Below are 23,341 nucleotides of genomic sequence, written 5' to 3' on the forward strand. Positions count from 1 at the left end.
GATCTCAGCTCACTGCAGCCTCTGCCTCCCTGGTTCCAACGATTCTTCTGCCTTAGCCTCCTGGGTAGCTGGGATTACAGGTGCACTCCACTACGCCCAGCTAATTTTTGTATTTTTAGTAGAGACAGGGTTTCACCATGTTGGTCAGGCTGGTCTCGAACTCCTGACCTCAGGTGATCCACCCACCTTTGGCCTCCCAAAGTGTTGGTATTACAGGTGTGAGCCACTGCACCTGGCCACTTTATTTTGATGATGCATTTCAAACTAAGTAGCAGGAAGTTGCAAGTCTTCCCTCTACATATTATTAACTAGAATTTAATATTTATTTACACTTCTTTTTTGGGGTGGCGGGGGTCAGGGTCTCACACACTTTTTTTGCCCAGGCTGGAGTGCAGTAGCACAGTCTTGGCTTACTGCAGCCTCCATCTCCTGGGCTCAAGTGATCCTCCTCCCTCAGCCTCCTGAGTAGCTGAAATTAACGGCAGGTGCCACCATACCTGGCTAATTTTTTTTTTCTTTTTTTTAAGATGGAGTTTCGCTCTTGTTGCCCAGGCTGGAGTGCAATGGTGTTGATCTCGGCTCACTGCAACCTCCGCCTCCTGGGTTCAAGCGATTCTCCTGCCTCAGCCTCCCGAGTAGCTGGGACTACAGGCACGTGCCACCAATGCCCAGCTAATTTTGTATTTTTAATAGAGACGGGGTTTTGCCATGTTGGTCAGGCTGGTCTCAAACTCCCGACCTCAGGTGATCCACCTGCCTCAGCCTCCCAAAGTGCTGGGATTCTAGGCATGAGCCACCGCGCCCAGCCTACCTGGCTAATTTAAAAAAAATTTTTTTGGAGACCAGGTCTGATTATGTTGCCCAAGTTGGCCTCGAACTACTGTGCTCAAGTGCCTTGGCCTCCCAAAGTGCTGTGATAACAGGCGTGAGCCACTGCTCCTGCCTCACTTTATTTTTATGATGCATTTCCAACTAAATAACAGAAAGTTCTAATCTTCTCTCTACATACTAACAAGAATTTAGTATTTATTTGCAGCTAGGTTTAAATTTTTTTCTTTAAAAATTTTTTTTGTAGATTCACTCAGGCTGGTCTTGAACTCCTGACAAGTGCTGCTCCCAACGTGGTGAGCCACCATGCCCAGCCTCTTTTTTCTTTTTAAATAATGCGCAGATCTTTAGTATACCAGTCAGTGAATTCTGGCCACTGCATATACCCAACTCTTGTCAGGAGGGAGAATGTAACCTTCATCTCAGAAAGCTTGGGAGGGCCCCTTCCCATGTGATCCCTACCACCGTTCCCCAGAGGCTGTCCCATCACTGATTAGTTTCGCTTATTCTAGAACTTTATGTAGGTGGAAGCGTGATTCTTTTTGAATTTGTTCCAAATGTAGCCAGTGGGACACCTCACAAGTCAGCTCCGATGTCCTCAGGACAAGACTGCTATAGTCACCAGTGCTTTGTTGCTTTCTGGCGCTCCGGTAGGATCCAGGCTCACTTGGTATATCCCCTGCTGCAGATTACGGTCCACTTCTCCCGGGAGCTTCTTTCAGTAGGTTTTTGTTGTTGTTATATTTTTGTTTATTTATTTATTTCGAGACATTCTCTTGCTGTGTCACGTAGGCTGGAGTTCAGTGGTGCAATCTCGGCTCATGGCAGTCTCCACCTCCCCAGTTCAAGGAGGTCGAGGAGTTCAAGACCAGCCTGGTGAACATAGTGAAACCCTGTCCCTACTAAAAATACAAAAATTCGCCGGGTGTGGGGACACACACCTGTAGTCCCAGCTACTAGGGAGGCTGAGACAGGAGAATTGCCTGAACCTGGCAGGCAGAGATTACAGTGAGCCGAGATCACACCACTGCATTCCAGCCTGGGCGACAGAGCAAGACTCTCTCAAAAAAACAAAAAGTGTTGGCTTTGCATCGTGGCTCACACCTGTAATCCCAGCACTTTGGGAGACTGAAGTGGGAGGATCACTTGAGCCCAGGAGTTTGAGACCAGCCCACGCAACATGACGGCAACCCATCTCTACAAATAATTAAGAACAAAAAATCTATTTTGGAATTTTTAAAACATGCACAAAAGAATTACAGTATCCATCACCCAGCTTCAACAGCTGTCAGTGTTCTACAGTCTTGTTTCATCCTTCTCTACTTTCCTTTTTTTTTTTTTTGAGACGGAGTCTTGCTCTGTCGCCCAGGCTGGAGTGCAGTGGCACGATCTCGGCTCACTCACTGCAAGCTCTGCCTCCCGGGATCATGCCATTCTCCTGCCTCAGCTTCCCTAGTAGCTGGGACTACAGGCACCCACCACCATGTCTGGCTAATTTTTTGTATTTTTAGTAGAGACAAGGTTTCACCGTGTTAGCCAGGATGGTCTCGATCTCCTGACTTCGTGATCCGCCCGCCTTGGCCTCCCAAAGTGCTGGGATTACAGGCGTGAGCCACCACGCCCGGCCTCATCCTTCTCTACTTTCTGCTCCCTGGTATACTTCAGAGCAAATACCAGGTATATAATTTCAGCCATAAATTTGTCTTAAATATGTGTGGAACAGTTAAAGTTGGTTCTTTCCAGCACAACCACAGTATTATTCACCTAACTGAAGTAACTATAATTCCTTCATAAGGATTCACTTCATGAACAAGATTCCCAGTGTCCTTGCGACTATCCAGGGAAACCATAGCCAAGGGAACAGGCTTGGCAGAATCAGTGGCGAAAGAAGGCCCTGTGGAGCTTGACTCTGGCTCGGTGAAGAGACATGGGTGATGGAGGAGAGGATGCCCTTTGCACACACATCACTCACGCCTGGCCCTCATTGCAGCCTGGGAAGGCAGATTTTTTCCAACAGTAGGATCTAGTACCAATTGTTAGGTCTGTGTGATATGTGCTGCATGCTTCAAGTAGGTTGACTTGTTTCATTTTCCTAGTCCTGCCGAGAGTAGAGGGGCCTCTTCCGTGTTGCTAATGCAAGAAGGAAGCTAGTGGCTGGGCAAGTGGGGTTTCAGGTCCAAGTCTGTGCAGAAGCTTTCCTTGGGCGATCGATCGAGTGGCTTGCCCCATGGTGTGAGTCTCAGGCATGTTGAGCCACTGAGCCCAGGGACTGGCTTTCTGCCCTTTTCATCCCATGCCCCCTCACACTCCTTCCCTCCTGCATCCCTCCCCTGACATGAAGCCTTTGACCTCACCATGTCCTGTTGCTGGGCTTTGCAGGGGCATCATTTGACTCATAGGGGTTTTTTGTTTTGTTTTGTTTTAAATGAGACAGAGTTTTGCTCTTGTCACCCAGGCTGGAGTGCAATGGTGTGATCTCGACTCACCGTAACCTCCGCCTCCCAGGTTCAAGCAATTCTCAGGCCTCAGCCTCCTGAATAGCTAGGATTACAAGCATGTGCTACCATACCCGACTCATTTTTTGTATATTTAATAGAGACAGGGTTTCACCATGTTGGCCAGGCTGATCTTGAACTCGTGACCTCAGGTGATGCCTCTGCCTCGGCCTCCCTAAGTGTTGGGATTACAGGCGTGAGCCACCGCGCCTGGCGACCCCTAGGTTTTATTTATTTATTTATTGAGACGGAGTCTCACTCTGTCACCCAAGGTGGAGTGCAGTGGCGCGATCTCAGCTCACTGCAACCTCTGCCTCCCGGGTTCAAGTGATTCTTCTGCCTCAGCCTCCTGAGTAGCTGAGACAACAGGCATGTGCCACCACACCCGGCTAATTTTTTGTATTTTTAGTAAAGATGGGGTTTCACAGTGTTAGCCAGGATGGTCTCGATTTCTTGACCTCGTGATCTGCCTGCCTTGGCCTCCCAAAGTGCTGGGATTACAGGCATGAGCCACCGCACCTGGCCGGTTTTATTTATTTATTCATTTATTTATTTTGAGGTGGAGACTCTATTTGCCACGCTGGAGTGCAGTGGCGCAATCTCAGCTCACTGCAACCTCTGCCTCCCGGGTTCACGCTGTTCTGCCTCAGCCTCCCTAGTAGCTGGAATGACAGGTGTACGCCACCACATCTGTCTAATTTTTGTATTTTTAGGAGAGATACGGTTTCTCCATGTTAGCCAAGCTAGTCTCGAACTCCTGACCTCAAGTGATCCACCCACCTTGGCCTCCCAAAGTGCTGGGATTACAGGCGTGAGCCACCTCGCTCAAGCACCCTTAGGTTTTAAAGTTTAACCTTGGGATGTTCAAATTTTGCAGTTAGATTTGCTAGGTAGTCCTGGGTATTTTGGGAAGTTCTTGTTTTGGCAGCATGTCAGACTTTATCCTTGATGCTTGGGCCTTTCAGGTTTGAGCCTGCTCTGCTGGCTTGTAGCTAGTTTAGTCGGAAGGGGCTGGCAGTTGCCTGTAGGGGGTAGATTCATCTGGTGTGTATTATGCTGATGGGGTTTTTTGGTTGTTTACTCATTTGGAAGATTTCAGTATGGACCAGACTGTTTGTGTAGAGTGGGAATTGAGTAGGTTGGAGTCGGCATGATACTGAGACCGAAATAGTAATTATGGCTTCGTTTGTCCTGAAGGATTCTGTCGTGCACTTCAGTTGTCTCAGCCTCTTCAGAGTTGAACGTGATGTGGTTGTCATCGTCCACCTGATATTTCAAATGTTCACTTTTCGGGAGGTTCTTTCTTTTTCATTTTACAGAAGCCTTTTGGGACCCTTGGTCATATGTCTTTCTTCCTTCCACCTCTTCATTACCATCAGAGGTCAGAGCTCCTTCCCTCTCTTTTCCTTCCCCAAGCACCAAGATTTTGATGTGAACATCTTTTTTGTTTGTTTGTTTTTTTTTGAGATGAAGTCTTGCTCTGTCACCCATGCTGGAGTGCAGTGGTGTGATCTCTGCTCACTGCAGCCTCCGCCTCCTGGGCTCAAGCGATACTTGTGCCTCAGCCTCCCGAGTAGCCGGGACTACAGGCGCCCACCGCGCCCGGCTAATTTTTGTATTTTTAGTAGAGATGGGGTTTTACAGTGTTGGCCAGGCTGGTCTTGAACTCCTGACCTCAAGTGATCCACCCGTCTCAGCCTCCCAAAGTGGCAGGATTACAGGCGTGAGCCACTGTGCCTAGCATGATGTGAACATTTCTACCTGTAGTGTTTTTTGGAGACCTGTTAATATTTTCATACTTGTAAAAATGGGCATATTTATGTAAAGGAAGATAAAAGAAGTAAAATACCATCTTGAGTGGCTTGTGGGCCTGAAGTCAGTTCTGGCTTCTAGAAACCATCTGTTTTCATTTTTAGGGTGTTACATAGTTAATGCCTTGGCTTAGCAGTGGTTACTTGGAAATAAAGATGTGTCCTGCTGTGTTGACAGGCCCTTCATGAGGCAGCACACATGTCATTCTTGCTACTGTGTACCTAGCTGCTAAAATGAATCCTCCTATAAATTATATGAAACTAAAAAGATTTTCTGATCTTATAGAGTTGAAGTATTGATAACACCAAGGAACTCTATCACAATTTGAAAAGATAAGCAAAAGTTTGATTTCCAGACACTACAGAAGAAGTAAAAATGGTAAGTTTGTTTTTGATCACAGATACTGTTTCTTCACTCATGTACAGAGATGTTTGTAGCCTTTTCCAAAGCATTTGCTTCCATTACCATTTTTATTAGCCCTTTTGGATTATAAAGCAATATTATCTATTCTGTATTCCATTCTGATAGTGTAGGAACAAAGTCAGTGCCCCATTACTCCCACTGCCCAGAGACAACAGCTTTTCAGTTTGCTCGTCCCTCCTTGGTTCTTCAGTTGTGCTCCTGCAGGCTTCGCTTTTACACACGAGTGATATAGCATCATTCTGAATTGTGCAGCTTAAAAGATGAATGTTGGGCTGCTTGCTCTCTTTACATCATTTTTAACTTAATTCTCACATCCCTAGCGTCCAATGCGAATTTTTGTGAATGATGACCGCCATGTGATGGCAAAGCATTCTTCCGTTTATCCAACACAAGAGGAGCTGGAGGCAGTCCAGAACATGGTGTCCCACACGGAGCGGGCGCTCAAAGCTGTGTCTGACTGGATAGACGAGCAGGAAAAGGGTAGCAGCGAGCAGGCAGAGTCCGATAACATGGATGTGCCCCCAGAGGACGACAGTAAAGAAGGGGCCGGGTAAGTGAGGTTTTCCGTTGTCCTTTTCTTTTTTGTAGGGTAGCCAGGGTAGAGGTTGGCACCTGTTTTCTAAGAAACTCCAGCCTCTCTGGGGACCTCTGGGTTGTGGTCAGACTGAATTCCTCACTGAGCTGGGTGTTGGTCTGTCCCTCAGGGAACAGAAGACGGAGCACATGACCAGAACCCTGCGGGGAGTGATGCGGGTGGGCCTGGTGGCAAAGGGCCTCCTACTCAAGGGGGACTTGGATCTGGAGCTGGTGCTGCTGTGTAAGGAGAAGCCCACAACCGCCCTCCTGGACAAGGTGGCCGACAACCTGGCCATCCAGCTTGCTGTAAGTGTGGCCACCACTGCCGGGTAGGTGGGTGGGGGGGTGGTAGGCGTGCTGATTGAGGATGTGGGGCCCAGGAAGAAGTGTCCTGCTAGGCTGTGCTCCAAGAAGCACATGCCACACTTGCCCTGGCACTTGCTGTGCGTGTGCCTTCTCAGTAGGTGACAACCAGGACACCACCAAGCCACTGAGATTCTGTGGAACCTGACTGCAGGGGTCATAAGGACCCCGTGCCTATTGTGTGCCAGGCTGCACCAGCCCGAGGTCATTGGGCATAAACTTCACGTCTAGGCTCCATTGGATGGATGGCTAGATAGATAGCAGAGTTGTTATCTCTTCCATTGGATCCAAAGCTGAATGTAAAGAATTTTTTTTTTCTTTTGGGATGGAGTCTCGCTCTGTTGCCCAGGCTAGAGTGCAGTGGCTCGATCTCAGCTCACTGCAACCTCTGCCTCTGAGGTAGACAATTTTCCTACCTCAGACTCCCAAGTAGCTAGGATTACAGGCATGCACCACTACACCCAGCTAATTTTTATATTTTTAGTATAGACAGGGTTTCACTATGTTGGTCAGGCTGTCCTCTTAACTCCTGACCTCAGGTGATTCATCCACCTCAGCCTCCCAAAGTGCTGGGATCACAGGCATGAGCCACCTCGCCCAGCTGAAAATCTTTTCTATATGTTTATTTTTTACTTTATAAATAGAGATGGGTTCTTGCTATATTGCCCTGGCTGGATTCAAACTCTTGCCCTCAAGCAGTCTTCCTGTCCCCAGCCTCCCACAGTGCTGGGATTAGAAGTGTGAGCCACCACAAAGAATTTAATTTTTTTTTTTTTTTTTTGAGATGGAGTCTTACTCTGTTGCCCAGGCTGGAGTGCAGTGGTGGAGTCTCGGCTCACTGCAACCTCTGCCTCCTGAGTTCAAGCGATTCTCCTGCCTTAGCCTCCCGAGTAGCTGGTATTACAGGCACATGCCACTACGTCCAGCTAATTTTTATATTTTTAGTAGAGATGGGGTTTCGCCATGTTGGCCAGAGTGGTCTTGAACTCGTGACCTCAAATGACCCGCCCACCTCGGCCTCCCAAAGTGCTGGGATTACAAGCATGAGCCACCGCGCCTGGCCGTTTTTATTTTTTTAAGATGAGGAAGGTTTCGCTCTGTAGCCCAAGCTGGAGTGTGGTTGCGCAATTATGGTTCACTGCAACCTCCACTTCCAGGGCTCAGGTGATCCTCCCATTGCAGCCCCCTAAGTAGCTAGGACTACAGTCATGTACTACCACCCCGAGCTAAAAGATCTTTTTTTTTAAAAAAAACAAACCATTTATTTGTTTCATTGTGAAAGTATTACGTAAATAATGGCCTCTGTTTATTGAGTGTTTGCTAAAGTCAGGCCCTCAGCCAGATGTGCTCTTGATGTGTGTTATTTCATCCTCCTCTAAGTGGGACAGATGATGTGACAGAGCTGCAGGGCAGCTGAGGAGTGCATCCCAAGACCCACGGCTGGGCTGTTTGGAGGCATCAGAACCTCTGCCAGCTGTTGCCTCCTCAGGACACAGTCCCCTGAATTTATTTATAGGATAAGCAAAAAAGAAGTGTACAAGCATCTATAAATCTTTGACAGAGTCTTGCTGTGTCATCCAGGCTGGAGTGCAGTGGCCTGATCTGGGGTCACTGCAACCTCTGTCTCCCTGGCTCAGGTGTTTCTCCCACCTCAGCTTCCCAAGTAGCTGGGACTACAGGTGTGTGCTACCACACCCAGCTATTTTTTGTATTGTCTGTGTGTATGTGTGTGTGTAGATACGAGGTTTTCCCATGTTGCCTAGGCAGTTCTTGAACTCTTGATGACAGGCCTGAGCCACCACAGCCTTTGAATCTTTGAATCTTATTCCTTAGAAAGAAAAACCTGATTTACTTTCACAGTGCAGATTTGTGTTCTTTCACATGGGACTGATGATTTTGGGTTCAGGACAAAGATCAGCATTAAAATACGGAGCTAATGTAAATGCATTAGATACTTCTGCGGAGCTATTGGAGATGAAGCTGTGAAATTTTTCTAGTGACAATTTTCTTTTTTTTTCTTGTGAAGGTACATCAGCATAGAGGTAATTCTTTTTCTTTTTTGAAACAGTCTTGCTCTGTCACCCAGGCTGGAGTGCTGTGGTGCGATGTTGGCTTACTGCAGCCTCCGCCTCCTGGGTTCAAGTGATTCTCCTGCTTCAGCCTCCTGAGTAGCTGGGATTATGGGTGCCCACTGCCATGTCCAGCTAATTTTTGCATTTTTAGTAGAGACCATGTTGGCCAGTCTGGTCTCGAACTCCTGACCTCAGGTATTATGCCCGTCTCTGCCTCCCAATAGTTCTGGGATTACAGGCGTGAGCCACTGTGTCCGGCCCATAGTGGTAATTTTTTGGCAGAGGGGGGTGTCGGGGCGGGACAGAGTTTCGCTGTTGTTGCCCAGGCTGGAGTGCAGTGGGGCGATCTCAGCTCACTGCAACCCCCGCCTCCCGGGTTCAAGCGATTCTCCTGCCTCAGCCTCCTGAGTAGCTGGGATTGGAGGCATGCCCCACCACGCCCAGCTACTTTCGTGTTTTTCGTAGAGATGGGTTTTCTCCATGTTGGTCAGGCTGGTCTCGAACTCCCAACCTCAGGTGATCTGCCCGTCTTGGCCTCCCAAAGTGCTGGGATTACAGGCGTGAACCACTGCGCCCATCCATAGTAGTAATTCTTAAATTAACTTTATTCTTGTCTCTGTCTAGCAAGGATATTAAGTGAAGTAAATTGTCATAAATGTTTCTACAGTAAAAACATTTGTGAGAAACCATTCCTTTTTTTTTGTTTTTTTTTTTTGGAGATGGAGTCTTGCTGTGTCGCCCAGGCTGGAGTGCAGTGGCGCCATCTTGGTTCACTGCAAGCTCCGCCTCCTGGGTTCACACCATTCTCCTGCCTCAGCCTCCCGAGTAGCTGGGACTACAGGCACCTGCCACCACGCCCAGCTAATTTTTTGTATTTTTCGTAGCATCTCTGGTCTTTACGCATCAGGTGAAGTTTCATCTGTGTTAGCCAAGATGGTCTCGATCTCCTGACCTTTTTTTTTTTTTTTTTTTTTTTTTAAAGGAGACAGGGTCTCTTGCTCTGTTGCCCAGGCTTGGGTACAGTGGTGCAATCACAGCTCACTGCCGCCTCAAGCAATCCTCTGGCCTCAAGCTATCCTCCCACCTCAGCCTCCTATCTGGGACCGCAAGCATGTGCCACCATGTCTGGCTAATTTTTAAAATTTTTTGTACATACGAGGTTTCATTATGTTGTCCTGGCTGGTTTTGAGCTCCTGGCCTTAAGCTATTTGCTTGCCTCAGCCTCCCAAAGTGCTGGGATTACAGGCATGCGCCATTGAGCCTGGCCAATAATTATTCCTTAAAGATGAAAATAATAGGTATTTTTAAAATCATTTTCAGTGGTTCCTTAAGAGGGGTGAATCATTCTCCTCCCCTGATAACATTTGGTAGTGTCTGTTGACAATGCGGTGTTGGGGTGCTGTGGTGCTGTCAGCACCTGATAGGTGAAGACCAGAGATGAACACCCTATCATGTGCAGAGTAGTCCTCTCAACCAAGAATTATCCAGCCCAGAAGGTCAGTTGTACTGAGGTTGAGAAATCCTGTTTCAGATTTTTCAATGTATTTACTCTCCTCCCAACGTATTTACTTAACTTCCTTCAGCTTGAATTTTCTTCTTTCTTTCTTTTCTTTTTTTTTTTTTGTTTTGTTTTTTTGAGACTGTGTCTTGCTCTGTCCCCCAGGCTGGAGTGCAGTGGCACAGTCTCAGCTCACTGTAGCCTCCGCCTCCCTGCCTCAGCCTCCCAAGTAGCTGGGATTACAGGCGCCTGCCACCGTGCCGGGCTATTTTTTATATTTTTAGTGAAGACAGGATTTCACAATATTGGCCAGGCTGGTCTCGAACTCCTGACCTCAAGTGACCCACCCACCTCGGCCTCTCAAAGTGCTGGGATTACAGGTGCGAGCCACTACCCTCAGCCAAAAGCTTGAATTTTCTTTGTCAAGTTATAGAAGGTGGTATCAAGAATGAAAATAGTCGTGAGTGTCCTTGTAGATGTGCATTTGCAGCAAGTACATACGTTTAGATGCGCCATAGGATACTGCACACTGACTGTTTCACTGCACACAGGGTTTATTCTACACTGGCTTCTCGTCCCAGCATGGAAGTAGCAGTGGCTGGATGCCCACTCTGCAGTGTCCACCGCTTTCCCCGCAGCGTCTGTTTGAGGCTTCCAGCAGCCTTGTGGTGTAGTTCGTGTCATTAAGTCCATTATACAGATTAGAGTCTGTATGAGAGTGATTTATCCAAAGTTGATCAACTACTAAAGGGCAAAAGGGGGGTCTCCTCCTCCTGGCTCCTGGATCCGAAACTCTTTGCCATTGGTTTTTTTTTGGAGACGGAGTCTCACTCTTGTCACCCAGGCTGGAATGTAGTGGCGCGATCTCAGCTCACTGCAGCCTCTGCCTCCCTGGTTTAAGCGAGTCTCCTCCTTCAGTCTTTTGAGTATCTGGGACTACATGCTTCCACTGCGCCCAGCTAATTTTTGTATTTTTAGTAGGGATGGGGTTTCACCATGTTGGCCAGGTTGGTCTTGAACTCCTGACCTGACCTCGGCTGATCTGCCCACCTCAGCCTCCCAAAGTGCTGGGATTACAGGCGTGAGCCACCTCACCTGGCCTAACATTGCTTTTTGGTTTGTTTTTTTTTGGTTTGTTTTTTTTTTTGAGACAGAGTCTCGCTCTATTGCCCAGGCTGGAGTGCAGTGGCATGATCTTGCCTCACTGCAAGCTCTGCCTTCCGGGTTCACGCCATTCTCCTGCCTCAGCCTCCTGAGTAGCTGGGACTACAGGCACCCGCCACCACGCCCAGCTAGTTTTTTTGTATTTTTAGTAGAGATGGGATTTCACCCTGTTAGCCAGGGTGGTCTCGATCTCCTGACCTTGTGATCCGCCCACCTCAGCCTCCTAAAGTGCTGGGATTACAGGCGTGAGGCACTGCACCTGGCCTAACATTGCTTTTTTGTTTGTTTGTTGTTTTGTTTTTGTTTTTGAGATAGAGTCTCGCTCTGTCGCCCAGGCTGGAGTGCAGTGGTGTGATCTCAGCTCACTGCAAGCTCCACCTCCCATGTTCACACCATTCTCCTGCCTCAGCCTCCCGAGTAGCTGGGACTACAGGTGCCTGCTACCACGCCCGGCTAGTTTTTTGTATTTTTAGTAGAGATGGTGTTTCACCGGGTTATCCAGGATGGTCTCGATCTCCTGACCTCGTGATCCACCCACCTCGGACTCCCAAAGTGCTGGGATTGCAGGCATGAGCCACCGCGCCCGGCCCTACCATCGCATTTTTAAGCACCGTTTGGAAATCGCTTCTTTCACTAGTTATCCCTCTTTCAAGTACCCAAAACGTGGCCAAAGACCTGGCCAGTTAGAGAGACCCTGACATCCCAGGTGAAATCACTTCCGGGTCATCATACTCAAGAGGTTGGCCTTTCTGTTGCAGGAGTAGGTGGAGCCAGATAAAATTGTTGATTGCTTTGAGGAGAAAGTGTTTTGAAAGTTGCATTTTATTTTTTAGGCTGTAACAGAAGACAAGTACGAAATACTGCAATCTGTCGACGATGCTGCGATTGTGATAAAAAACACAAAAGAGCCTCCATTGTCCCTGACCATCCACCTGACATCCCCTGTTGTCAGAGAAGAAATGGAGAAAGTATTAGCTGGAGGTAGGGAGGCCGAGACACTCCGGCAGGACTTTGAAAATGTGGTGTTCCCTCACTATTCAAATGTGCTATTCAGTTTTAGACTGCTTTGGTATACGGTGTAGATTGACCACCTTTACTCTGAGATCACATCTCCCGTTGGCTTTGAGTACTTGGGAGTTTGACAAAACGGTCGCACTAAAAGTGAGTAGCACTTTTCATAGGGGACTGCACCATTTTCCTTTATCTTCATCCTTGAATGTTCGCAAACATGAATGTGGAAGTTGCTTTTCTATGGAGCCATTCTCTGGCTGTGGAGAAGTGTCCCTGGTGATTCCATGGTTTTAAAGATGAGACAACCAGATGGTTTCTGCATGAGCACCACGTTGGAGTTTACCAACAGCCTGTGCTGTAGCTGAGCTGAGGGCCTCTTCGTTTGTCCTCTGTCGTGGCTCTTTTATCATCTAAAGTGACAGAAGCACAAAGAGCTGATACAGAGTTTTGGATAAAGTTTTAAACTGTTGTCCAATTTTTCAAACCACATCATTGGACCTCACGCTAATAATGTGCTCGCAGTCCATGGCCCGCCGCTCGCGTGCCTGTCTTCAGGCCTTATCCAAACCCCTGGTGTGCAGATGGCAGAGAAGACAAACGCTCTGCTTGGCCGCAGCATAGGCTGGCATAGCGCCCTTGTTGCTGTTTACCTTTGGTTCTCATAGCTGATTCCGACTACCAAAGCCCTTCTAGTTGATCAACGTAGGGACGCTGGACCTTTGACCAACAGGACTCTCTCTGTCAAGGGCTGGGGCTAGGGCAGTCCCGCCTGGTGGGCGGAGTTGGTCCCCTTTGCCGCAGATGCCTTGGGATGGCTGTTGTGGGATGCAGAGAGGGAGTTCATTTCCTCTCCCTCGGCCTTTTTAAATTTTTTCCTATTGAACATTTTAGCATAGCTAATTTATTGGGAGAACATGGGGAGGAGGCAAGGGAAGAGGATTAGAAGATAGGCTCCACCTATCTCTCCCCTCCCTCATGAGATTATTCCTTTTAGAATAACTCCCCACTTTTGTTTTTATGTTTGTTTTATTTTTTCTTTTTCTTTCTTTTTTCTTTTTCTTTTTATTTTTGGAGGGGGCCTCCAATTTTTACAATTTCCTCACAGGGCAGAGTTGAATGTGCTCTAGTTTCTCCTTCCCTGGTCCAGGGTGGAGATGAATTCAGCTTCTGGGAAACTCAGCTGCCCTTTAGAAAGCTGCCACATCCCCTTTCCACCTGACAGAAACCCCTTGGTCAAACTGTGCCTTGTCTTCTTATTCCATCCATGAATAGAAACGCTATCAGTCAACGACCCCCCGGACGTTCTGGACAGGCAGAAATGCCTTGCTGCCTTGGCGTCCCTCCGACACGCCAAGTGGTTCCAGGTTTGCATTTTGTTCTTCTATTTGTCTTTTGGTAGAGAATTCCTAAGTTTTAACTTGGCTAACTGTCACCATAAAGATTCCTTAACATTGACGATAGCCGTGCCGAGCTTAGCACCTGCAGCTGCGCAGGTCCTAAAGGAGTGCACCTCAACAAATTCGACCCCAAAAGAGGCTGAGACTGAGTTGGTGGGCTGCTGCTGCTGCTGCTGCTTTGTGTTAGGAGTAACACTCTCTTGTACACGTAGTGACATTGCGGCTGGCCACAGCCTTGGTGGTCGCCAGTGCTGACTGTTTACCCTTGGCAAAGCAGCAACGTGACACTTGTGTTGTTCATGTTGACTTGTGCCCTGGGCGGTGCCTCAGACTGAAGAGCCTGTGTTTTGTTCCCCTAGGCCAGAGCCAACGGGCTGAAGTCTTGTGTCATTGTGATCCGGGTCTTGAGGGACCTGTGCACTCGCGTGCCCACCTGGGGTCCCCTCCGAGGCTGGGTAAGGCATGTTGCTGTGGCTGCTGGGGGTGGTGTGTGCAGAGTCTTTTGGATATCCCAGGAACACTTGATGGTCACGGGGCAGGAGTGGCCCCTTGACGCGTGGCTGGTGTGTACTCTCCAGAGCTGCCTGTGGAGCTGCTCCTGCTTGCCACACCTGGGGTTGGGGTTGGGGCAGTGTGGGTCGGGGCCCTCTGCAGGGTCGCACAGCTCAGTCCCAGGAGTGGGGGCTGACCAGGAGGTGGGAATGATCCCTCTGGGAAGGTTTGTAGATACTCTCACACAGGACCAGTTCTTGCCAGTTGCACCCTTTTTTTTTTCAGCTTGCAGTTGAGGTGGTTTTTATATTTGTAAATAAATGGTTAGATTTTAAGTAAGAAGTACTACATCATAACCTTAGGTTGGTCTCTGAGCTCACACAGCCTGCAGGATGTCATGTCTGGTCCTTGAAGGCCCCTGTCCTAGATGCCCTGGCTCAGGCTTAGCCCTGAGGCTTTGACTTTACCCGACTGGTTGGCTATGAGTCCCACGTGTGCCCCGACCCACTCATGCAGTGACAGCTCCCTAGTGGCGGCCGGCCCCATCCTGTAGGCTCTTGGCTCACTGTCCCTCTTCCCTTTCAGCCTCTCGAGCTCCTGTGTGAGAAATCCATTGGCACGGCCAACAGACCGATGGGTGCTGGCGAGGCCCTGCGGAGAGTGCTGGAGTGCCTGGCGTCGGGCATCGTGATGCCAGGTTGGGGCCTTGTGCTTTGCAGGTTGCAGGGAAAGGACAGGGTTCCAGGCCGCCTCCTGGCGGGTACACTGACTGGGTTAGGACAGCAGCAGCCCCGTGTCCACCCCCTAGAGCTGAAGCATGTGACTACCCTCTGGCACCATCATATCCAGCCCTGACCGGGTCCGCAGCCGTCATTCAGAGGGCGGATCCGGGGCAGTGGTGACCCACTCCCACGTGACTTTCTTGCTCTGAGACACTTGTGAATTATTTCTGTCAAGGGCTGGACGCCGAGTGGGTCACCGAGCTAGGCATGTTTTCCAGAGCTGGGTGTGGATGGGGCGCGGGGGGTAACACACCTAGTTCCCTCAGCCAGCACACCTCTTCAGAGATGCTAAAAGATAATCCTCTGCATATCTTCCTTGTTTCCTGCCTTCAGATGGTTCTGGCATTTATGACCCTTGTGAAAAAGAAGCCACTGATGCTATTGGGCATCTAGACAGACAGCAACGGGAAGATATCACACAGAGTGCGCAGGTATAGTCATCGCCATTGCCAACGTGCGCCCTGACCCAGTCTGTAATCACTGGCTTCCAGTTCCATTACTGGGTATTCCCAGGGTAGCCCCTGGACTCGTAGGCTCAGGTCGGGGACTGAAGGCAAAAGGATTGTGTCTGATACAGGGCGCCCCAATCTGGGCTGCTTCTTTCCCCTGGTGCCATGCGTGGTTGTCGTCTGCCCCCTCCCTTGGCTTGCTCGAGTGCCGTTTTCAGACACTGTGAGTGGCGCTGGGAGATGTGTTTGCTGTGCGGACTGCTCCGGGGGACCTTCCCCTGCAGGCCACCACATGGCTCCGTGTGGCAACCAGTCCCCAGGTTGGGGTCTCCTGTATTCCTTTGGAAGGGGGGTGGTCACAGGCTGGCCTTCCCCCACAGCAAGGCTGGGCTTGAGCAGTCAGGCTCTCCCCTGGCTGGTGGGGGACCCCTTGCTGTCGTAAGGGAGACCATTAGCAGCCCTTCAGCTCTGCCCCTCCTCAGAAGGCAGTAGTGAGCGCACACTCCATGGCCGGGAGCACAGGGCAGCTGAGTCAGAGCCTCTTCCCCTTCTCCAGCACGCACTGCGGCTTGCTGCCTTCGGCCAGCTCCATAAAGTCCTGGGCATGGACCCTCTGCCTTCCAAGATGCCCAAGAAACCAAAGAATGAAAACCCAGTGGACTACACCGGTAAGCCTGCGGCGGTTGCCTGATGGCTGGGGCTCCAGGAAGAGTCACCATCTGCATCTCCCAGCCATGCCCTGGTCTCTCCTTGCAGTTCAGATCCCACCAAGCACCACCTATGCCATTACGCCCATGAAACGCCCAATGGAGGAGGACGGGGAGGAGAAGTCGCCCAGCAAAAAGAAGAAGAAGATTCAGAAGAAAGGTACAGGCCGGGCGCGGTGGCTCACGCCTGTAATCCCAGCACTTTGGGAGGCCGAGGCGGGAGAATCGCTTGAGCTCAGGAGTTTTGAGACCACCAGCCTGGGCAACATGGCGAAACCCCGTCTCTACAAAAAATACAAAAATTAGCTGGGTGTGGTGGCGCACCTGTAGTGCCAGCTACTTGGGAGGCTGAGATGGGAGGATGGCTTGAGCCTGGGAGGCGGAGGTTGCAGTGAGCAACTGTACTCCAGCCTGGGCAGCAGAGCGAGACCTTGCTTAAAATCAGTGTTGAAAAATTTTAGAAGCTAAATAGGTAAAAAAGCAGGAAGGTGCAGACCTTCACTAGTGCTGCTGCTTTATCCATCTGGTCCTGTGAAGGCTCACCCTGAAGCTATGGGACGGCTGCTTTTGTTTCATTTTTCTCACTTGTGATTTCTGAGTCCTTTTAACAATGATGAGGCATGATTGGAGATGTGGAAGATGAGTAGGATGGTGGTGCTACAGCTGGAGGCCACAGGAGAGGTGCAAGCTGGGCTCAGTTTGTGTGGCTGCCCCACCCACTGTGTTACGCCACAGAGGCAGCCCTAGGGGTTAGGATTGGCAGAGCTCTCGTGGAGACCTGCCATCGTGCTGATCCAGAGCCACCTTGCTATTCTCTCTGTAGAGGAGAAGGCAGAGCCCCCCCAGGCTATGAATGCCCTGATGCGGTTGAACCAGCTGAAGCCAGGGCTGCAGTACAAGCTGGTGTCCCAGACTGGGCCCGTCCATGCCCCCATCTTTACCATGTCTGTGGAGGTTGATGGCAATTCATTCGAGGCCTCTGGGCCCTCCAAAAAGACGGCCAAGCTGCACGTGGCCGTTAAGGTAAGTGTGGCCAGCATCACTGTCTTCTAATAGCAGAACCATGGTCTTTGTTTTGGGCCCCTTCTGAGCCATTGTCTCTCAGGGAGGGCATGTAGATTCTAAAAACACACATGGTTAGATGGCGAGTATTTGCCAAGTCACATGTGGCAAGAACGCCTTCCCACTGTGGCTGGCAGGCAGAGGGGTCCCCAAACATGATTGGGGCATTAGGGCCTCCTGGGAGCAGGAGCTGAAAGGAAACAGCCCTCCTCCAGATGGCTTCCCGGATGGGTGCCTGTAGGCCATGGGGAGGCCCTGCATGCATGGCTCCCGGGCTGTGCCCTGCTTCACTGGGACCTTGGGGGTCTTGCCACCTCTGCAGGTGTTACAGGACATGGGCTTGCCGACGGGTGCTGAAGGCAGGGACTCGAGCAAGGGGGAGGACTCGGCTGAGGAGACCGAGGCGAAGCCAGCAGTGGTGGCCCCCGCCCCAGTGGTAGAAGCTGTCTCCACCCCTAGTGTGGCCTTTCCCTCAGATGCCACTGCCGAGGTGAGCACATGGTGGGCGCTGGGAGTGACTGCCTGGACAGAGCAGGCAGCCATGTGTCCTGTCAGTGAGGTGGTTACTGGTCCTTGTTAATTTGCCCCAAAAAGTGGACCTTTCAGGCCAGAAGTCTGCACAGGAAGCTGGGTGCTGCCCTCCGAGCCGTGTCGGGGAGGGCCTTGTGGATGTTATCCCAGCATCCTAGGCTACACTGGGGTGGCCTTGGGTTGATAACGTGCTGTTCAGAGGGGAGGCACAGGAAGGGGGCACATTGCTGGAAGGCCCTCAATAGAGTCAGTGGAGACTCTGGCAAGGGCTGGCAGTGTCTGAAGAGCAGAGGCCCCGCCTCAGTCCTGCCACTCCTCCCATGTGGCTGGAATGCCCATAGCTGAGTTTGTCGGTCTTCTTTTCTGTTTTCCCTGAGAACGTAAAACAGCAGGGGCCGATCCTGACAAAGCACGGCAAGAACCCAGTCATGGAGCTGAACGAGAAGAGGCGTGGGCTCAAGTACGAGCTCATCTCCGAGACCGGGGGCAGCCATGACAAGCGCTTCGTCATGGAGGTGCGCAGCCTGAAGCTGCCTGCTGGGGCAGTCCCATGGGGAGGCCTGGGGTCCCCCTGCCCCTGGAGGGAGGCACTGAGTCATCTCCGTTTGCACTTTCCAGGTCGAAGTGGATGGACAGAAGTTCCAAGGTGCTGGTTCCAACAAAAAGGTGGCGAAGGCCTACGCTGCTCTTGCTGCCCTAGAAAAGCTTTTCCCTGACACCCCTCTCGCCCTTGATGCCAACAAAAAGAAGAGAGCCCCAGTACCCGTCAGAGGGGGACCGAAATTTGCTGCTAAGGTGAGCAGTGGCCCTTGAACCTCCTGGCCCGGGCATGGGTTCTTCTGCAATGTGAGCACGAAGGGAATGTCACTTCCCTGTGTTCTCTTCTAGCCACATAACCCTGGCTTCGGCATGGGAGGCCCCATGCACAACGAAGTGCCCCCACCCCCCAACCTTCGAGGGCGGGGAAGAGGCGGGAACATCCGGGGACGAGGGCGCGGGCGAGGATTTGGTGGCGCCAACCATGGAGGCTACATGAATGCCGGTAAGGGCCCTCATACTGCACTGTCCCCGCCTTCCCCACGTGCATGCTCTGGGAACAAATGTGTGGGGCTCCTGGGGTGGGCCGGAGACACTGCTGGACCCCGGTAACACTGTCTTTCCCTTTCCAGGTGCTGGGTATGGAAGCTATGGGTACGGAGGCAACTCGGCGACAGCAGGCTACAGTAAGTGTGCGTTTCTGTCTGTCTGACCTGGGAAGCAGCCGCAGTGTAGCGTCTGGGCCTGAGTTAGCAAAGGGTGGCCAGAGCAGCCTCGAGGAGGCTGTAGAAGGGGCACACACCTTTTTGCGGTGATTAGGTCAGACGGCCCTCGACCCCCACCCCTTCCCGGCCCCACAGTGGGATTGATTGTGTTAACACACGAACTCGTGTAACTGCAAAGTTCCTTAAAAGTTAGAATTTTAAATTTCTCTGCTTTAAGCCATGCGAAGCACCAATCTTGTGAATACGCTTTTCCGGCCAGTGCACAGCTCTTGTCTTGAGAAGGAGCCTTCATTGGGGGGTTACAGGAGCAGAGAAATCTAAAACATGAATTTCAAATGTGGCGCTCTGTGCCCTTTTTCAAAAGAATTCTAATTTCTTCTCTCTGCTCTGTCTCCCCCTTTTGTAGGTGACTTTTTCACAGACTGCTACGGCTATCATGATTTTGGGTCTTCCTAGAGCGTCTAAAAGTATTGCACACAAAATCAACTTTTTACTCCAATTTCCTCCAACTCCAAAACCCAAAGTGTCCGTGCTGTGTCCCTGTGCTTCACTGGGTTTCTCAACCGTGGCTTTTCACCGCAGCTTGTCTGAAACTCTTAGCCTGCAGAATTTAAGACAATGGCAGTTTTTATCGTGATTTGCCTTTGAACTTGGTCCTATTGAAGTTCACAATAAGTGGAAAACAATTTTTTCAGAGAATGTATTTTTGTGCAGAATTGCACAGAATTCTAGAGACAGCGTTGTTCGGCATCAAGGCAAAAGCCCACCTTTGCTTTTTATGGAAAGCATTACTTTATTTAAAGACACAGACAATGACGCATTTTAATCTACCTTTGTCTTAATTTACAGCAGGTTTTGTATGAATTTTTAACCTTTTAACAAACTCCCAAATCTGGTTGATGCCTTTGACAGTGATGAAAACGATTTCACCACATCTGAATCCAGAGAAACCGGCTTTTTTTCTTATTGCGAGCATGTTAAAACGTTGGGAACATGTGGGGAATTGTATATTGCGCTGAATTAACTTCTCCCGCCTCTTGTAATGCTCTGGTGGGTTCTTGTTTGGGAATGCGATATTTTGTGGCTGGTTTAGCTAGAGAGTGAACTCTCAAAGGTATCAAAACTGTGCTTCCATTATTAGTGCAAGAAACAGACAGGCTTTAAGGGGTAGATGACGTGAAATTTTGCAAGTCTTAATTACAGCTGCAGATGCATGGGATTCTGGATTTTTTTGTTGCTTTTTAGTTTAATGGGACTTTAAAAGTAATTGAGAAAGAACCGTGATGTTCCCTGTTTCTCCAGTAAAGGACTGGCTTTTGCTTGGGCAGAGGTGGTGCTGCTGGGTGTGCAGCTGCCACAGACTCCAAAGCCGTAGAAGTTTGTCTGTGCAAACACACGGAGTCATTCTGGCTCTCTACTGAGGCCCCTGTTTTCTGGCAGGTGCCCTCCTTGGAAACTGGTTTTGGCTCTGATCAGCGGTTCTTTTTGCAGCAAAGCCTGCATCTGTGTTGACTTGCAAGATTTTGCGTTTATTCAGGCAAAAACTGGTCAAAATGGTTACTACATGATTTGTTCCCAGAGGTTTGAAACATTCAGTGAAACTTTTTAAAACTTTGATTGCATGATGTATTTTTTTTTTAGAAAGTTATTGTTTGAGAATAATGTCTTTTTATACCAGGAAAATAGTTATCCTGAATGACGTTGAAAACTCCCCCTCCCCTTTATTTTTTTTTAATCAATACATGTGAAAGTAACAAGCCCTCGGCCCTTGCGTCTTCATTCATTCCCGGCTTCAGGCGGGGCGAGGTGGTGTGCTCAGTGCAGGACACTGGGGAAGCTGGGGCTGTGGGGCTGTGGGGTGTGGGTCCTGGTGGGGGCGGTTCTGAAGATCCCATCCTCCCAGTCTCCTCGCTGAGCTGCCGCATGTTCGCTTTCTGGCATTGTGGGACACATCCTCCCTCTTGGTGTCTTGGCTTTGTGATGGCGGGCGAGGGAGGAGGCCTGCCTGAAGAACACAAACTGAAGGTTGCAGATAGTTCTGTCCACGTTGTCATGCAGGCAGCCCACCACACCAGCGTGGGGTACACATCTCCAGTGGGTGGAGGCACGTGAGGACTCCCAGTTACCCTACCCAGGAGGCGGTGGGCCCTTAGTGTCCTCAATCTGGGAAGGAAGGACAGGCAGCGTGGGAGCCTCCCCTTCCCTCCCACCCACCCTGGGCCTGGAGGTCTGGGCAGCCTGACTGGGCAAAGGTGGCTGCATTCACAAGCCGACCCGCTCTGAGAGCCCAGGAACTCAGCTGCGCCTGGTGAGCGCTTGGGCGTTGGCCAGCTTGGCTGGAGAGCCACCACCATGACCCAGCCTCCCACCTCACCCACCCTCTGAGCCTTCCCACACCCACTGTGGAGACTCCCTGTGTGGGGCTCCCTTGCAAGGCTTGGGGTGCAGCATTCCCTCAGCCAGTGCCGTCCCCTTTGTTCCACTCGAGCCTCTGGCGGGGCCGTGTATTGACAAACCTAGTGACCAGAAGTGGGGTCTCACTGCTACATTTTCAGCTTGCGGCTGAGAATGTAGTGGCTGCACTGCACACTTTCAGCCCTGCTGCTCAGCCCCACCTGCACCCAGCAGCTGTGCTGGGGACAAGGAAGGGGCCTCGGGAGTCATTAGGGCTGTAGGTCTAGGCCTCACCCGGCTTTCCTGCCCTAGCCGTGGCCACTGCCCTCTGCCAGCCAGGCTGGGGCTTGCTCACATCCTGAGTCACATGCTTGCATGAGTATCGCAAGGGAGGTACCTGCATCATTGACTGAGTCTCGATTTGTCTTCCAAGAACCAAACCAGCTCAGACCAGTTGGTCTTCTCAGGATGATGATGGTCCAGGGGCCTCTTTAAATAGCATCTTTTAGGGGCCTCCAGGCCTGTGCCTGTGGAGCCTGTTCCCAGCATAGCAGGGAGGAGGGGGGTGGCCGCTGCTTCTCTGGGGCTTTGCTTTTCCTGTCACCATTGGGGATCTCTGGGTAGCCGTCAGCTAGCTGTGAATGTCGTCCCGCGCTCGGAGTCCATCTCATTGTAATGTTGACATCCGCTGCAAAAGCTGCTGGCGCGTGCTGCTTGGCAAAGCCCCATTGTTGTCATCAGCTGCTGGGTGAGTGGAGCTGAAGGCTGGGCCAGCCCAAACGGCTGTGCTAAGGACCGGAGCCACTGCTCCTCTCCCTCCTTGTCCTACTGCCTCTGACCTGGGCTTGTGGGTCAGCCTTCAGGACCCATGGCTACCGCCTGCCCTTCCCTCCCCTCCCCCTGCCCTTTCCCGTCCTCCGCCTGACCCACTGCCTCCCTGTTTAGGTCAGTTCTACAGCAACGGAGGGCATTCTGGGAATGCCGGTGGCGGTGGCGGCGGGGGCGGTGGTGGCTCCTCCGGCTATGGCTCCTACTACCAAGGTGACAACTACAACTCACCGGTGCCCCCAAAACACGCTGGGAAGAAGCAGCCGCACGGGGGCCAGCAGAAGCCCTCCTACGGCTCGGGCTACCAGTCCCACCAGGGCCAGCAGCAGTCCTACAACCAGAGCCCCTACAGCAACTATGGCCCTCCACAGGGCAAGCAGAAAGGCTATAACCATGGACAAGGCAGCTACTCCTACTCGAACTCCTACAACTCTCCCGGGGGCGGGGGCGGATCCGACTACAACTACGAGAGCAAATTCAGTGAGTTGGCTTCCAGAGCCCCTCGGCCGGGCCAGGGTCCAGGCCCCAGCAGTACAGCCCACGGAGTGGCAGAAGCTCGGCACTGCCCAGACCTCTGGCTGAGGGCCTTAGGAGGAGGACAAGTGGTGCTGGCTGCGGGCGGGTGCTAGGAAGATGGGGCGTGGGACCTCATGGTGCAGTCTCCGCCACTCTCTCTGGTGTGTTCTCCGAAGGCAGGGTAGCTGAGGCCTCTGTCTCGAGGCCCTGGCTGTGGGTGAGGCTGCAAGGTGACTTCCTGGGACTTGCTCTAGAGAGTTTTGCATCCAGCCCCTGCAAGAGCCTGACCTCTCCGCCACCGCCTTTCCGCTTCCTCATGCGCAGACCCAGCAGGCCCGGGCTGCACCAGTGACCCAGTGGGGCTGAGTAGGTGTGTCCTTGGGACCCAGCAGCTGTCAGCAGCAGGCCAGGGACTTGACAGAGGCTGTGCTGGTGGGTCAGAAGGGGGTGCTGTGTGTCTGGTGCTGCTGGCTGAGGAGAGGCGGCTGCTGGGGTCTCGAGCACTTCCTCAGCTGCTGCTGGGAAGTTTGGGCTGCAGGAACAGATGGGAAGGCACCCCAGAGCAGGGCTTTGGAGCTTGGTGACCAGCCCAGCCCAGGGCCAGGTGACCCTGCAGGGCTCCAGCTGGCCCCTGGTACTTACCTGATGGGCTGATGTGCGACATTGAAGCAGGCAGGGA

General features: G+C 51.2%; 1 protein-coding gene across 16 annotated transcripts in view; it reads left to right on the plus strand.

Annotated features, from left to right (window-relative positions):
• ILF3 (interleukin enhancer binding factor 3) overlaps window positions 1–23,341 on the plus strand; it is a 35,650-nt gene that overhangs the window by 10,884 nt on the left and 1,425 nt on the right. For 4 of the 16 annotated variants that reach the window (XM_009434683.5, XM_016935010.4, XM_009434685.4 and 1 more), the window contains exons 2-18: window positions 5,421–5,513; window positions 5,879–6,108; window positions 6,263–6,440; window positions 12,065–12,212; window positions 13,515–13,606; window positions 13,999–14,094; window positions 14,717–14,828; window positions 15,247–15,344; window positions 15,919–16,030; window positions 16,119–16,229; window positions 16,893–17,092; window positions 17,454–17,621; window positions 18,040–18,177; window positions 18,281–18,457; window positions 18,551–18,704; window positions 18,832–18,885; window positions 22,264–22,626. In XM_009434683.5, the coding sequence (XP_009432958.1) occupies window positions 5,511–5,513; window positions 5,879–6,108; window positions 6,263–6,440; window positions 12,065–12,212; window positions 13,515–13,606; window positions 13,999–14,094; window positions 14,717–14,828; window positions 15,247–15,344; window positions 15,919–16,030; window positions 16,119–16,229; window positions 16,893–17,092; window positions 17,454–17,621; window positions 18,040–18,177; window positions 18,281–18,457; window positions 18,551–18,704; window positions 18,832–18,885; window positions 22,264–22,626 (2,434 nt within the window). In that variant the 5' untranslated portion in view covers window positions 5,421–5,510. Of the gene's footprint in view, window positions 1–4,647; window positions 4,705–5,420; window positions 5,514–5,878; window positions 6,109–6,262; window positions 6,441–12,064; window positions 12,213–13,514; window positions 13,607–13,998; window positions 14,095–14,716; window positions 14,829–15,246; window positions 15,345–15,918; window positions 16,031–16,118; window positions 16,230–16,892; window positions 17,093–17,453; window positions 17,622–18,039; window positions 18,178–18,280; window positions 18,458–18,550; window positions 18,705–18,831; window positions 18,886–19,330; window positions 22,627–23,341 lie in introns of those variants that run through there. The other 12 variants (XR_010153709.1, XR_010153711.1, XR_010153710.1 and 9 more) reach the window with 6 other exon arrangements.

The sequence above is a fragment of the Pan troglodytes genome, chromosome 20 (assembly GCF_028858775.2).
Source record: "Pan troglodytes isolate AG18354 chromosome 20, NHGRI_mPanTro3-v2.0_pri, whole genome shotgun sequence".
Lineage (NCBI taxonomy): Eukaryota > Metazoa > Chordata > Mammalia > Primates > Hominidae > Pan > Pan troglodytes.